At 41.0% G+C, this 15112-nt stretch overlaps 1 protein-coding gene across 2 annotated transcripts in view; it reads right to left on the minus strand.

Moving 5' to 3' along the window:
- The window catches only part of LOC129858184 (ecto-NOX disulfide-thiol exchanger 2-like), a 419543-nt gene that overhangs the window by 268260 nt on the left and 136171 nt on the right, over positions 1-15112 (minus strand). For both annotated transcript variants that reach the window (XM_055927210.1, XM_055927211.1), the window contains exon 2: positions 7568-7702. In XM_055927210.1, the coding sequence (XP_055783185.1) occupies positions 7568-7702 (135 nt within the window). The remainder of the gene's footprint in view (positions 1-7567; positions 7703-15112) is intronic.

Below are 15112 nucleotides of genomic sequence, written 5' to 3' on the forward strand. Positions count from 1 at the left end.
TTCTCTCCATCTCATGGTAAAAGGAATAGAATTGCATGAATTTAGTTTTAAAATTGCTAAAACTTCTCTCTGTCCCATTGTAAAATGTGTAGAATTGCAGCAAACTTGTTTTAAAACTGCAACATTTTATCTACACCCCATTGCAAAATGTGAGGAATTGCACTAAATTAACTCTAAAACAAATAATTGTTCTCTCCACTGTCAAGAGAGGCGCCACTAAAATGTTTTGCTCGCAGTGTGTGTGTGTGGGGGGGGGGGGGGGGGGTTCGGAAGCGCGAGCAACTGCGGCCCCTCATGAGGATTTTTTGGGTCAAAGTTCATCAAAGTTGTCCATTCTGATCTATCCTGATTGCCTAGTCACTTTTACCCTTACCTACATGTAAATATCACCTCAGTTACCTAAACTGCGATGTACACCTGCACATTGACTCGGTACCGGTACTCCTGGCATATAGCCTTGTTATTGTTATTTTATTTGGTTTCTATTTCCTTTTTTATTTTTTGCCAATTTTATGTTTTTTTTAACTGTCCATTGTTGGGAAAGGGCTCGTAAGTAAGCATTTCACGGTAAAGTCTACACCTGTTGTATTCGGCGGATGTGACAAATAAAATGTCATTTGATTTGATCAAAAAGGCCTATACACTGTACTATCTCGGTCATCCCTACAGCTATATAATATAAGTAGGCCTATGCCATTTTCGTCATCCACCGCAGCTATATACAGTATAAGAAGCCCTGTACCATCTTGGTCTTTGGTTGGTTATTTAAAGACAGTTTGAAGAATAGCCATGCAGCATGGCACCCTGTGGCTCAGCTTACTTGACATTTAAAAGCAATATTTCCTTACATAGACTCAGAGAAGAGGAGGAATCCATTCTCAACTTTACAAGGCAAAACTATACACAAATCTCTGCTTCTATTTTGAAACATTTAGAAGTTTAGTGGTTTAAACTTTTGGACATGGAGTAAACATCCTTTAAACATCACTGTTTGCGTCTTGGGAATCTCTCACTGCATACCTTATCCCCACACCCCCCCATCACCAGAGGAACGGTGATGCTGAGTGTGCGTGTTTCTGCGTCTAACGAGATGAATATATCCATTAGAATTCCTTAACCTGTCTGGCTCTGGCGTTCCGCTAGCGGAGCTCCTCCCACATTCCACTGAAGAGGCAGAGCGCGAAATTCAAAACATATTTTTTAGAAATATTTAACTTTCACACATTAATTGAGGATGGGGGCGCTGTTGAGACTATTTATGCTAATTGGGTAATTTTTGAAACGGCTTCCCACAAAATCCTTGATCGTACAATATGCATATTATTATTATTATTGGATAGAAAACAGTCTATAGTTTCTATAGGAGTTGAAATTTTGTCTCTAAGTGGAACAGAGCCCATTCTACAGCAATTTCCCTGACATGGAGTCAGATTTCAGAAATGTTGGCCACTGTTCTGAAGTCAGTTAAAAGGGCACTGTTATTGCTATGACTATACGGACACTTCTTACGTCTTCCCCTGGATGCCTTTACGTGATGACGATTCCAATGGGGTCGATTGCGCGTTCACAGGCACTACAAATGAAAAAACCCTGTAGCTAGCAAGTCTTTTCTTGGTGCGTAACGCGCGTGGAAGACACCGACCCGCTCCTGTTCCAAGCGTTAGTTTAGCCTGTTATATTTCTCCGGTCATCTTTTCACTCGTTATAGGAGTTAAAAACATCATAAGGTAGTTAATTTAAAGCGTTTTATAGCAATTTATATCCGTTTAGTGCGATTTTGGGACATTTATTTTTGAAACTATGTGAATAGCCGGGCACGCTTTTCAGTTCATCCCGAACGCAGTTGGCATTTCCACATGGCAAGAGGACAGCTTTCCACCAAAAGACGATTACTCCCAAGAAAGGATCCTTTGCCCAAGATACTGATGGAAGAACAGCTCATAGTAGGACATTTTTATTATGATAAATCGTGTTTCTGTCGAAACATTTTAGTGGCTTAGGACGCCATGTTTTTTGACGTAGCTTCGCTTGGCGCAAACTGTATTGAAAAGTAAGGATAAATTAAAAAATGTAATTCCGCAATTGTATTAAGAATTAAATTGTCTATCAATCCCTGTCCACCCTATATTTTTTAGTCACGTTTATGAGTATTTATGTATAAGAGTAGATCACTGTCTAAGTGGCGCAAGGACATATCCTGACCAGCTGAGCTACATTTCACATTGTCTAACCATGATTTTGGTGGCTAAATATAAACGTTTTCGATCAAACTCTATATGGATTGTGTAATATGATGTTACAGGAGTGTCATCTGAAGAATTCTGAGAAGGTTAGTGAAAGAATTAATATATTTTTGGCGATGTTGACGTTATCGCTCACTTGGGCTAGAATCAATGCTGGGCTGCTATGTGCTATATGCTATGCTAATATAACGATTTATTGTGTTTTCGCTGTAAGACACTTAGAAAATCTGAAATATTGTCTGTATTCACAGGATCTGTGTCTTTCGATTCGTGTATGCTGTGTATTTTTACGAAATGTTTGATGATTAGTAAGTAGGTAAACACGTTGCTCTAAGTAGTTTTTCTATTCCATTTGTGACGGTGGGTGCAATTGTAACCTATGCCATCTACCTGAAATATGCACTTTTTTCTAACAAAACCTATCCCATACCATAAATATGTTATCAGACTGTCATCTGATGAGTTTTTTTGTTGGTTAGGGGCTATAAATATCTTAGTTTAGCCGAATTGGTGATGGCTACTGGTGTTGGTGGACAAATAAAAGATGGTGGATTATGCTAATGTGTTTTTAGGTAATAGATGTACATCTTTACATATTGTGTCTTCCCTGTAAAACATTTTAAAAATCGGACATGTTGACTGGATTCACAAGATCTGTGTCTTTCATTAGCTGTATTGGACTTTAATGTGTGAAAGTTAAATATTTTTAAAAAATATTTTTTTTGAATTTCGCGGCACTGGTTTTTCAGTGGGGGGGGGGGGGGGGTGTGCCGCTAGCGGCACGCTGATCCTAGACAGGTTAACAAGTCCAATACAGCAAATGACAGATACACTGTGAATCCAGTCAACATGTCCGATTTTTTAAATGTTTTACAGCGAAAACACAATATATTTATGTTAGCTCACCACCAAATACAAAAAAGGACAGACATTTTTCACAGCACAGGAAGCATCCACAAAGCCAACCTAACTAACCAAGAACCAACCAAACTAACCAACAAACAACTTCATCAGATGACAGTCTTATAACATGTTATACAATAAATCTATGTTTTGTTCGAAAAATTTGCATATTTGAGGTATAAATCAGTTTTACATTGCAGCTACAATCACAGCTACCGTCAGAAATAGAACCGAGGCAGCCAGAGTAATTACAGACACCAACGTCAAATACCCAAATACTCATCATAAAACATTTCTGAAAAATCGATGGTGTACAGCAAATTAAAGACAAACATCTTGTGAATCCAGCCAATATTTCAGATTTTTTAAGTGTTTTACAGCGAAAACACAATATAGCATTATATTAGCTTACTACAATAGCCTACCACACTACCGCATTCATTCATCAAGGCACGTTAGCGATAGCAATAGGCACGTTAGCGATAGCGAATAAACCAGCAAGATACATAATTTTTGACTAACCTTGATAAGCTTCATCAGATGACAGTCCTATAACATCAGGTTATACATACACTTATGTTTTGTTCGAAAATGTGCATATTTAGAGCTGAAATCAGTGGTTATACATTGTGCTAACGTAGCATCTTTCTCCCACAACGTCCAGATATTTTTCTGACACTTTTTCTGACACACATATTCTGACCAAATAACTATTCATAAACATAACTAAAAATACATGTTGTATAGGAAATGATAGATACACTAGTTCTTCATGCAATCGCCGTGTTAGAATTCTAAAAATAACTTCATTACGACATCCAGCTTAGGTATAGCGAGAGAGTACCCAAAATCTGGGCGCAAACGACTAGTACAACATGTTCGACAGATATATGAAATAGCATCATAAAATGGGTCCTACTTTTGCTGATCTTCCATCAGAATGTTGTACAAGGGGTCCTTTGTCGGGACAATCGTTGTTTGGTTTTAGAACGGCCTTTTTCCCTCTCGATTTAGCAACCACACTTGCCAAGTGGCGCGAATCTCTCCATCGTCAACAAACTCAGAGAACGGAACACGGCAAAACTCCCCAAAAAATTTCAATAATCTGATTAAACTATATTGAAAAAACATACTTTACGATGATATTGCTACATGTATCAAATAAAATCAAAGCCGGAGATATTAGTCGTCCATAACGACAGCTTATCAGAAGGCAAATCCAGGTCCCTTCACGCGCTCTCCAGAAAACAGGAAACTGGTGACACGTCATACAAAGAGCATTTATTCGACGAATAAATATTAAGGACTTTAATAGGCAGGCCCTAGAAGAGAGCATCGATTTCAGATTTTCCACTTCCTGTCAGGAAGTTTACTGCAAAAGGAGTTCTGTTTTACTCACAGATATAATTCAAACGGTTTTAGAAACTAGAGAGTGTTTTCTATCCAATAGTAATAATAATATGCATATTGTACGAGCAAGAATTGAGTACGAGGCCGTTTAAATTGGGCACGATTTTCCCCCAAAGTGAAAACAGCGCCCTCTGTCCTCAACAGGTTAACGAGGGTAAATCCACATGGCTGCTAATTAGTCCGTGCTCCATCTTCTCAGAGAGCTCGAGGACTGGACTGGTTCTTGTGATGCTAGAGAACATTAAAGCAACTAAATGTACCCAGCTCCAGATGCAGCAGATTGTCCCCATTTAACAGGTTTTCCATTAGGGAGCAGATTAATGTAACACAGCAATAATAGATATAATGGCAGTGTTCTGAAAGGCTGAGGGACCCCGGCGCTGTCGTTAATGGTAAGTCATCATTATCTAATGTTCTGCTGCTAAGCAGGTGCACGTAGACAGAGCCACTCTTGAGGGTTTGTGAGGTGTGACTCACGTCTAAACCAGCGCACAGTGTGAGCTTTTAACATGATAAGGATGTTGTTAAAAACACCAGACTTTGATTAGTCACTATCTTTTTATTCTCACATTGAACATGTCCTTTGTACCTCCATCAATCTAAACCTACTTAAGGTATTCCTGTCTTTATTTTATTTTATTTCACCTTTATTTAACCAGGTAGGCCAATTGAGAACAAGTTCTCATTTAGCAATGCAGTGCGACAAAAACAACAACACAGAGTTACACATGGGATAAACAAACGTACAGTCAATAACACAATAGAAAAATTGATGTACAGTGTGTGCAAATGTAGTAAGATTAGGGAGGTAGGCAATAAATAAGCCATAGTGGCAAAATAATACAAAATTTGCATTACACTGGAGTGATAGATGTGCAGATGATGATTTGCAGGTAGAGATACTGGGGTGCAAAAGAGCAACAATTTTTTTTTTTACAATATGGGGATGAGGTAGTTGGGTGTGCTATTTACAGATGGACTGTGTACAGGTACAATGATCAGTAAGCTGCTCTGACAGTTGATGTCTAGTTTTGGGTTGGTAATGACGCATAGCAATAACATGAAATTTAACATATTAATTAGTGAGAACTGAAACTCACTAGGAAGAGTGGTTCAATAACACTCACAATTAATCCTGACCAATTAAGGTCACCAAGACAGCATAAAACATACAGCAACACCTCTCTGTATTAAACGGCTCCGGCTATTTACCAAGTTCTGCTCTCCTGCGTTTGACTTCCATGCCACCAGTTACTCATCCCTTGACAGATATCCCGACCAGCTATGGAGTCAGCAGGAGCAGGTGCACTTGGTATAAGGGTCTGGAGGGCGTTCATGGAACGTCTGGGGGTCTCAGTCAGCCTTACCTCAGGTTTTCACCCCGAGAGTAACGGGCAGGTGGAAAGAGTTAACCAGGATGTGGGTAGGTTTCTGAGGTCTTATTGCCAGGACCGGCCGGGGGAGTGGACAGCGTTCGTGCCTTGGGCAGAGATGGCCCAGAACTCGCTCCGCCACTCCTCCACTAACCTCTCTCCCTTTCAGTGTGTGTTAGGGTATCAGCCGGTTCTGGCTCCTTGGCATCAGAGTCAGACCGAAGCTCCTGCGGTGGATGACTTGTTCCGCCCATGTCCATCTTCAGCGCGCCGTGCTGCGCCAGAAAGTGGGCGCAGACCGTCACCGCAATGAGGTCCCGGTGTTCGCCCCGGGGGACCGGGTCTGGCTCTTGACCCGGAACCTGCCCCTCCGTCTGCCCTGTCGGAAGCTGTGTCCGCGGTTTGTGGGGCCATTTAAAGTCCTGAGGAGAATGAACGAGGTATGTTATAGGTTACAGCTTCCTCCTGATTACCGCATTAACCCCTCGTTCCATGTGTCTCTCCTCAGGCCGGTGGAGGCTGGTCCGCTCCAGGAAGCTGAGGTGCGGGAGGTTCCTCCGCCCCCTCTGGACATTGAGGGGGCCCCGGCGTACTCCGTTCGATCCATCCTGGATTCGAGACGTCGGGCAAGGGGCCTTCAATACCTCGTGGACTGGGAGGGGTACAGTCCGGAGGAGAGATGCTGGGTTCCGGAGTAGGACATGTTGGATCCTTCTATGCTGCGGGATTTCCACCTTCTCCGCCCGGATCGCCCTGCGTGTCGTCCTCCGGGTCGTCCCAGAGGCCGGTGTCGGCGCGCTGCTGGAGCCGCGCGTCAAGGGGGGGTACTGTCACGACTTCTGCCAAAGTCGGTTCCTCTCCTTGTTCGGGCGGTGTTCGGCAGTCGATGTCACCGGTCTTCTAGCCATCGTCGATCTATTTTTCCTGTTCCATTTGTTTTGTCTGGTTGTCACACTCACCTGGTTTCAATTCCCTAATTACATGTTGTATATGTTCCCTCTGTTTTCCCCCATGTCCTTGTCGGGCGTTGTTTATTGTAAGTACGTGTGCTTTATATGACTGGTGCTATACGGGTTTTGTGCCCATGTGTTTTGTTACTTTTGTATGCCGGTAGTTTTGTACATTAAACGGCTCCGGCTATTTACCAAGTTCTGCTCTCCTGCGTTTGACTTCCATGCCACCAGTTACGCACCCCTTGACAACTGCAGTAATATGACAGTACTATAGTACCTGGAGACAGAGCTGTGTAGTGTTATGTACTTCTTATATACTGCAGTAATATGACAGTACTATAGTACCTGGAGGCAGAGTTGTGTAGTGTTACGTACTTCTAATATACTGCAGTAATATGACAGTACTATAGTACCTGGAGGCAGAGCTGTGTAGTGTTATGTACCTCTTATATACTGCAGTAATATGACAGTACTATTGTACCTGGAGACAGAGCTGTGTAGTGTTATGTACTTCTTATATACTGCAGTAATATGACAGTACTATAGTACCTGGAGACAGAGCTGTGTAGTGTTATGTACTTCTTATATACTGCAGTAATATGACAGTACTATAGTACCTGGAGACAGAGCTGTGTAGTGTTATGTACCTCTTATATACTGCAGTAATATGACAGTACTATAGTACCTGGAAGCAGGCTGGATCTCTTCCTCTTAATGCTCTTCTCAGCTCCGTTCTCCAGGGGACAGTCTGACACCAGCGGCACGTTGAACTGCAGGGGATTGTTGTTGGAGGACGAGTCAAAGGACAGCGGGTTCAGTCCTGAAACACAACAGAAACACAACAAGCAGCCGTGTTAAACCAGATAGACCATAGATCTGTGCAACAGACACATGAGTTCTACTATTGTAACTGCAGTATACAAACACTCATCAAAGTCCAGCGTTTTACTGACTACAGTACACTATGTGAAGAGAAGATTCAGAGAATCCACAGTGTTTCCTTTTCAAAACAGTTCAGATGTCTGTTAACTGAAGACAAAGAAGAGAGAAGACCTCCCAAAGACTAGAGAAATACAATTCTATTGAACCTGAACAAACCATGTGTTCCCTATTTTTAACAGTCAGGAGTTCAACACATGAAAGGAAGGAATGAAAACATACAGTTCCCTTTTCATAGTCCAGAGTTCACTCACTGAAGAACATAAGGAAACTCCCTAAAAGAAACATGGATAATATGTATATTTTCCAAAACTCCAGAGTTCTGTGTCTCTCTGTTCAGACAGACAGCATCTCAGAACCAATAACAGAGTTTTTTGAACATCTTTTCTGGTCTCTTTTCTAATTTAGCGGTTTAATTTCTATCCCAGTATATTTCTGTCCTGAGAGGAACCAAGATAGGATTAAACACACAAAGACCCCTGTTAGTTATGAACTTACCACACACTCTTCATAGAAGTCTATTATCTAAAGTGACCACCATTAGTTATGAACTTACCACACACTCTTCATAGAAGTCTATTATCTAAAGTGACTTCCATTAGTTATGAACTTACCACACACTCTTCATAGAAGTCTATTATCTAAAGTGACTACCATTAGTTATTAACTTACCACACACTCTTTATAGAAGTCTATTATCTAAAGTGACTTCCATTAGTTATGAACTTACCACACAATCTTTATAGAAGTCTATTATCTAAAGTGACTACTATTAGTTATGAACTTACCACACACTCTTCATAGAAGTCTATTATTGTCAGGTTTTGGCCAAGACTGTTCGGGTTTTGGTCACTAGATGTCCCCATTGCACCTTTTTTGTACGTTTTGTTTTTCTTGCTCTAATTATTGTTTGCACCTGTAGGTCATTCCCTTGTTAGTATTTAAACCCTGTGTGTTCCTCAGTTCCTTGCTCAGTTTTTGTAAGTTAGCACCCAGCCCCAGCCTTGTTTTATACAGATATTTCATCTTCTGGGTTCTGACGATTATTAGTGACTGTTTCTCGCACCGAGTCCTGACAATTATCTAAAGTGACTACCATTAGTTATGAACTTACCACACACTCTTCATAGAAATATATTATCTAAAGTGACTACCATTAGTTATGAACTTACCACACACTCTTCATAGAAATATATTATCTAAAGTGACTACCATTAGTTATGAACTTACCACACACTCTTCATAGAAGTCTATCAAAAATGACTACAGGCTCCAAAATAGCAATGGGCCAATATGTCCAAAAACTCCCAAGCAGACAGTCCCTTCCTAAAACCAGTCCTTCTATTCCTCCCACAGATGGGTAGTGTCTTCCAGAGAATAAAGCAATAAGGAGAGTAGTGGTTGATGAATTATGGAAACAATAACAATGTGGATATTGCCCCAAAATCCCAGGAAACAATAAACTAATTCAATTGTGTTCCGAGCCTAATATATCAGGGATTTCCAGTTCTCTAACTGGACGTGTGGTATTTATAATTCAGAACAGGGTCTGGGAGAGACAAGCCCTGTTCTCATGAAAAATGCATAAATTCTCTAGGTTTACACTTGTTTTGCTAGACTTTGTTGTCAGAAAAAAAGAAAGTCTGAAGATGGAAAATGGCAACCTTCTCTTTGCCAGTCAGTCTCCATTCTACACTAAGACACACAGGGCTCAACTCTCAAACCACAAAACATGAAAATGAATTCCTGATAAACTAAACATGTTTCTCAGAGGAAGGAGCTGGAGGAGTTGGTCACTTGCTACCAATCAGATGAAGACTTCCACCATCCATCTTTATGTTTTGGAGTGCTGGAGAGGAGGCAGTGGCAGAAGACACAGGGACAAACTACAGACTACCTACAAACTAGCCGACATCACCACACTGTTGTAGTCCTGAACACATCACATAGGCCAAAAGGTCATCATATACACACCGTGGTGAGGGATTCTCTGGGATCTGCTTCACTTCCACTGAACCACTGAACATGAAGTTATGTGTTGTATCAATCAGGTTTTTTGATGTCCATAACATTATATAATGATGCAAAGTACGCATGGAGCCGTGAAGTGAGTGATCAGGCATTCTGTTGACATGGAAGGAGAATCTCTCTCTCTCTCTCTCTCTCTCTCTCTCTCTCTCTCTCTCTCTCTCTCTCTCTCTCTCTTTCAAAGCTGCCAATGGAATCTGACACCCAGTGAGCCTCATACATTTATGGATGTGCCGGGGTAACAGCATTCTGATGAATGTTTCTCTATCTCTGCTCCACAACACAAAGCCATCCCTAATGTGTTTACAGGAGAATTTCAAATGTCTCACTCTGTTCGCCTTCTCTATAAGAGACTTGATAGAATCTGTCCTCATCAGGCCCTTCTTCCTTTCTCTCTCTCTGTTTACTTCCTTCATCTCTTTCTCTCTCTGTGTTCTGTTCTTTATGTAACCACATTTCCATCACAACAAGAACCAACCATTCCGTTCTCTCCCTCTGTGTCATCAAGGCTTTCCACATGAAGAGAGTAGATGGGTAAACAACGGGCTAATAAACAGAGGACAGATTGTCGAATAAAGTGCAGAATTGCCTTCCCTCAAACCCAGAGAAACCAGCTGGGAGATCTGCCCTATAAACATTATGCAGCAGCGTGTATAAGTTGTTGTCGAATGAAAAGGACAAGTGCTCCGTTCCTGAGAGTCTGTCTGTCTGTCTGTCTGTCATCACACAGCACACCCATTGCTTACTACTCACAAATCCACCCACACACCCTCCATCTCTCCACCTCTCTCTGCTCTGCCTGTCAGCATCCATCTGGCAGCCTCTCTCTCTCTTTCTCTCTTTCTTTCTCCCAGACGACAGTCTACAGACTTCTCCCAGACAACAGTCTACAGACTTCTCCCAGACATGATAAATGCCTCAGTTCATCTTCTAAACATACTAGAGTTTCATCTGATTTATACCAGAGTTTAATAACTTCAAGAGGAAATGAAAGGAGATTGGCAGTTACAGAGAAAAAAGAGCTAGATGGATTTTGAGAGGATAACATAGCAATTGAAGGAGAGTCTGACACATTTGGCCTGAATAAGTGATTGTAGAGTGATATTATGCACCGTACTCCTAACCACTTTGGATCTATTTTGGGTAACTGCCTGTCTATGTCCTGTACTGTTGCTGTCCTGTCCTCTGCGGCAGTGTCCTGTACTATAGTAGTGGATCAGTTTAACCCTGATTTATCTTTGCTGGGTCACTGTCTCTGTCTCACCCCTATCCTACAGCGACTCCTCCAACACACTGATGGATGGTCTGTTTCTGCAACAACATCTGGCCATAACCACAGCTCACGCTAAGAGGAGAAGAGAAGAGGGGGAAGATTCATGATTCACTCCTCTGGCAAACGGAGAGAATAAATGACAAGAGGGTAACTAGGATGTCGGTGGATTTTGGGCTGAGCAGCAGGAATGAGAGGTATGGGAGGCTGGAGGGAGGAACCAGGAAATTAAAACAAAGAGAGAAGATAATGACCAATGGAGGAAAGGTTGACTTCAGAGAAGAGAACTACAGGCAGGGCCAGCTCCAGGCATAAGCGACATAAGCAATCGCTTAGGGCCCCAGCCGCCAGGGGGACCCAAAACGAACAAAAAAATGTATTGAAAAAATACTCTATGAAAACACCAGTCCAGAGAGAAGAATTCCCAAGGTCTTCTCTTGGAAGTGCAGGTATAGTTTGAAATTACCTTGCTGGTGGTGACTCAGATGCTCATTCATTTTTAGCCTGAAACAATCAATTCTCTCCAGATACACAAGGTGACGTCACTTTAAGACTTCTGCCAGTGGTCCTCCCAACACCAGTCTACAAAAATAGACAGGAAGACATTCAGACCCAGCTTCAAAGAGACCAGAAAGTCCTTCACTGACTTGCAGCCTGTAAGTTTAAATAGAGTATAGGGGATTTTAGATGATGGTATTTTGTAAACCTTGAATGAAAGGAACAGCATTCCAAAATATGTTAAACATAACTGCACACTACAAATGGTATCCATGAGTTCATCCGACTCTGGGGAAGTAGATAAATGCCAAAATGCCAAAATCCTGAAGTATCCCTATAAGGTTAACATTTATCAATGCATCAATACCATGTCTGCTTTAACCATTTTGTCTGTGTGCAGTTATCTGCATAAAACAATATGCACATTTTCAAACCATATGATGAAGTGCACATACAACTAACTCCTGCTGTTAAAATTCCCATGTACGGAATAAAAAAACAAACAAGTTAAATTGGTTTCCATTGCATTTTCTCTACTGATGGTTTTGTCACAAACTATTGTGTTACATAGCAATACCCACTCTGGTCTTGGAACATGCCCTCTAGCCAACAGCTCGCACATTCAACACCAGTCTCAACGTCAACCGTGAAGAGGCGACTCTGGGATGCTGGTCTTCTAGAAAGAGTTGTGCTGCAAAGAAAAAGCCATATCTCAGACTAGCCAATAAAAATAAAAGATAAAGATGGGCAAAATAACACAGACACTGGACAGAGGAACTCTGCCTAGAAGGCCAGCATCCCGGAGTTGCCTCTTCACTGTTGACGTTGAGACTGGTGTTTTGCTGGTACTATTTAATGAAGCTGCTAGTTGAGGACTTATCTGTTTCTCAAACTAGACACTCTAATGTAATGGTCCTCTTGCTCAGTTGTGAACCGGGGCCTCCCACTCCTCTTTCTATTCTGGTTAGTCCCAGTTTGCGCTGTTCTGTGAAATGAGTAGTACACAGCGTTGTTCGAGATCTTCAGTTTCTTGGCAATTTCTTACATGGAATAGCCTTCATTTCTCAAAACAAGAATAGACTAACAAGTTTCAGAAGAAAGTTCTTTGTTTCTGGCCATTTTTGTAATCAAACCCACAAATGCTGATGCTCCAGATACTCAACTAAAGGCCAGTTTTACTGCTTCTTTAATCAGGACCACAGTTTTCAGCTGTGCTAACATAATTGCAAAAGGGTTTTCTAATGATCAATTAACCTTTTAAAATTATAAACTTAGATTAAATAACACAACGTGCCATTGGAAAATAGTAGTGATGGTTGCTGATAATGGGCCTCTGTTGCCTTTGTAGATATTCCATGAAAAATCTGCCGTTTCCAGCTACAATAGTCATTTATAACATCAACAATGTCTACACTGTATTTCTGATCAATTTGGTTTTATTTTGATGGACAAAACATATGCTTTTCTTTAAAAAACAAGGACATTTCTAAGTGACCCCAAACAGTAGTGTATATATATTTTTTATGTAACCTTTATTTAACTAGAGGCAAGTCAGTTAAGAACAAATTCTTATTTTCAATGACGGCCTACCCCGGACAACACTGGGCCAATTGTGCACCACCCTGCGGGACTCCCAATTACAGCTGGATGTGATTGGATTCGAGCCAGGGACTGGGGGACAGTCCCTGGGACCAGTTTGAACCTAGATTCGAACGAGGAAATGTAGTGATGCCTCTTGCATTGAGATACAGTGCCTTAGACCGCTGTGCCACTTGGAAGCGACAATTTAATCTGTAGCCTAATAAACTGCATGCTTCCCTAGTCGTAGTGGGAAGCCCACAGAACATATCATTGCATGTCTCCATGTTTACTCCAATATGATGGTTTTTATATCAATATCATATAATACATTTTTAAAAGCACAAAAAGATCCCACCATGTCGAATGAACAAACATTCAACCGCATGAAACGGTTTGCTAGAAACATATTTATTGTTGTGTAAGTAAACCTATGAGCCCCAGCCCCAAATAAATGGAAGATGTAGGCATCAAACAGGAATTTGATTGATTGTGTTGATTGATATAAATGGCAGTAAAATATACTAAATAAATGGTGTGTGATGGCATTGTCAGTCTTCCTCCATGCTTTGCACAAGTCCTCATATTCTAAAATCAAATGATTTCGCTAACAGGTTGGGACCAACATGGTTGAGTACTTGCACCAGGCAGAGGTAGAGACCAGGCAGAGACCAGACCCTACCCATGTGGGTTGACTCTTGGGGACTACTCAGAGGTGTTTACAGTCATTAGTAGACCGGCATTGGAGCAAGGTACACTGCTTGAAGCACTGGATGTGTGCTTAAAGTCCTATTATGTGTTTGATATCAACTTTCCCACTGTGCCCCAGCATGGGAATTCCTACAGACCATGCTGTATCAGCTGCCAGGAACAGAATCCCCCACAGAAAGACTGTTGCGAGCATGTCTTTTTTACACTGAACAATGGTGAATATGTATTTGCTCTTGTATGTAGTGTGAGATGCGTTCCTGTGAATGAATAGATCAATGGATGGATGAGCCATGTGTGTCTCATTCCAATGCTAATATTGTCACGCCCTGACCTTAGTTCCTTTTTTATGTCTTTTTTATGTTTTGGTTTGGTCAGGGCGTGAGTTGGGGTGGGCATTCTATGTTTTGTGTTCTATGTTTTCTATTTCTGTGTGTTTGGCCGGGTGTGGTTCCCAATCAGAGGCAGCTGTCTATCGTTGTCTCTGATTGAGAACCATACTTAGGTAGCCTTTTCCCATCTGTGTTTTGTGGGTAGTTGTTTTCTGTCTTTGTGTCTGTACCAGACACGACTGTTTCGTTTCTTTCATTCTCTTTGTTATTTTGTTTAGTGTTCTGTTTTAATAAATTAACATGAACACTTACGACGCTGCGCTTTGGACCGATGATTCCTCATCTTCAGACGACGAACGTTACAAATATTGAATATAGTCTTAAGCCACTATTTATAGCTCCGTTAAATGGACTTTTATTTGTTTGTTTTTTAATGCATTTGTGCCTGTTTTTTGCCTACAGCACGGCATGGGGCTCATTTGCCTTCCATTCAACTACCGAAGGACGTTCTGATATCCTTTCATTCTATCACAGCAATTTATTTAAAATACCAATGTTACATTTTGGGGATTGTGAAAAGTGCTTTATGAATTAAATACAGTTATTAAGTAATGAGTCATTAGTCCATGTCCTTAGTAATATTTGTTTTTGTTTTAATTATTAAAATGTTGTAAATTATCTTTTAAAATGTCCAATGGTTAATCTATTGCTCAGTTATCACTTGGCTCATGTAAATAATATTGTAGATGTCCCTTTAAACATCCTATGGTCAAAATCCCCATAGTGTTTTATTGTAGCTACATTAAAAGATTAAACAATTAATTTGTGAAATATCCAGTCTTTGCAATTTTCTTCTGCTGATGATTTCAAGATGTAT

The sequence above is a fragment of the Salvelinus fontinalis genome, chromosome 6, assembly GCF_029448725.1.
Source record: "Salvelinus fontinalis isolate EN_2023a chromosome 6, ASM2944872v1, whole genome shotgun sequence".
Classification (NCBI taxonomy): domain Eukaryota; kingdom Metazoa; phylum Chordata; class Actinopteri; order Salmoniformes; family Salmonidae; genus Salvelinus; species Salvelinus fontinalis.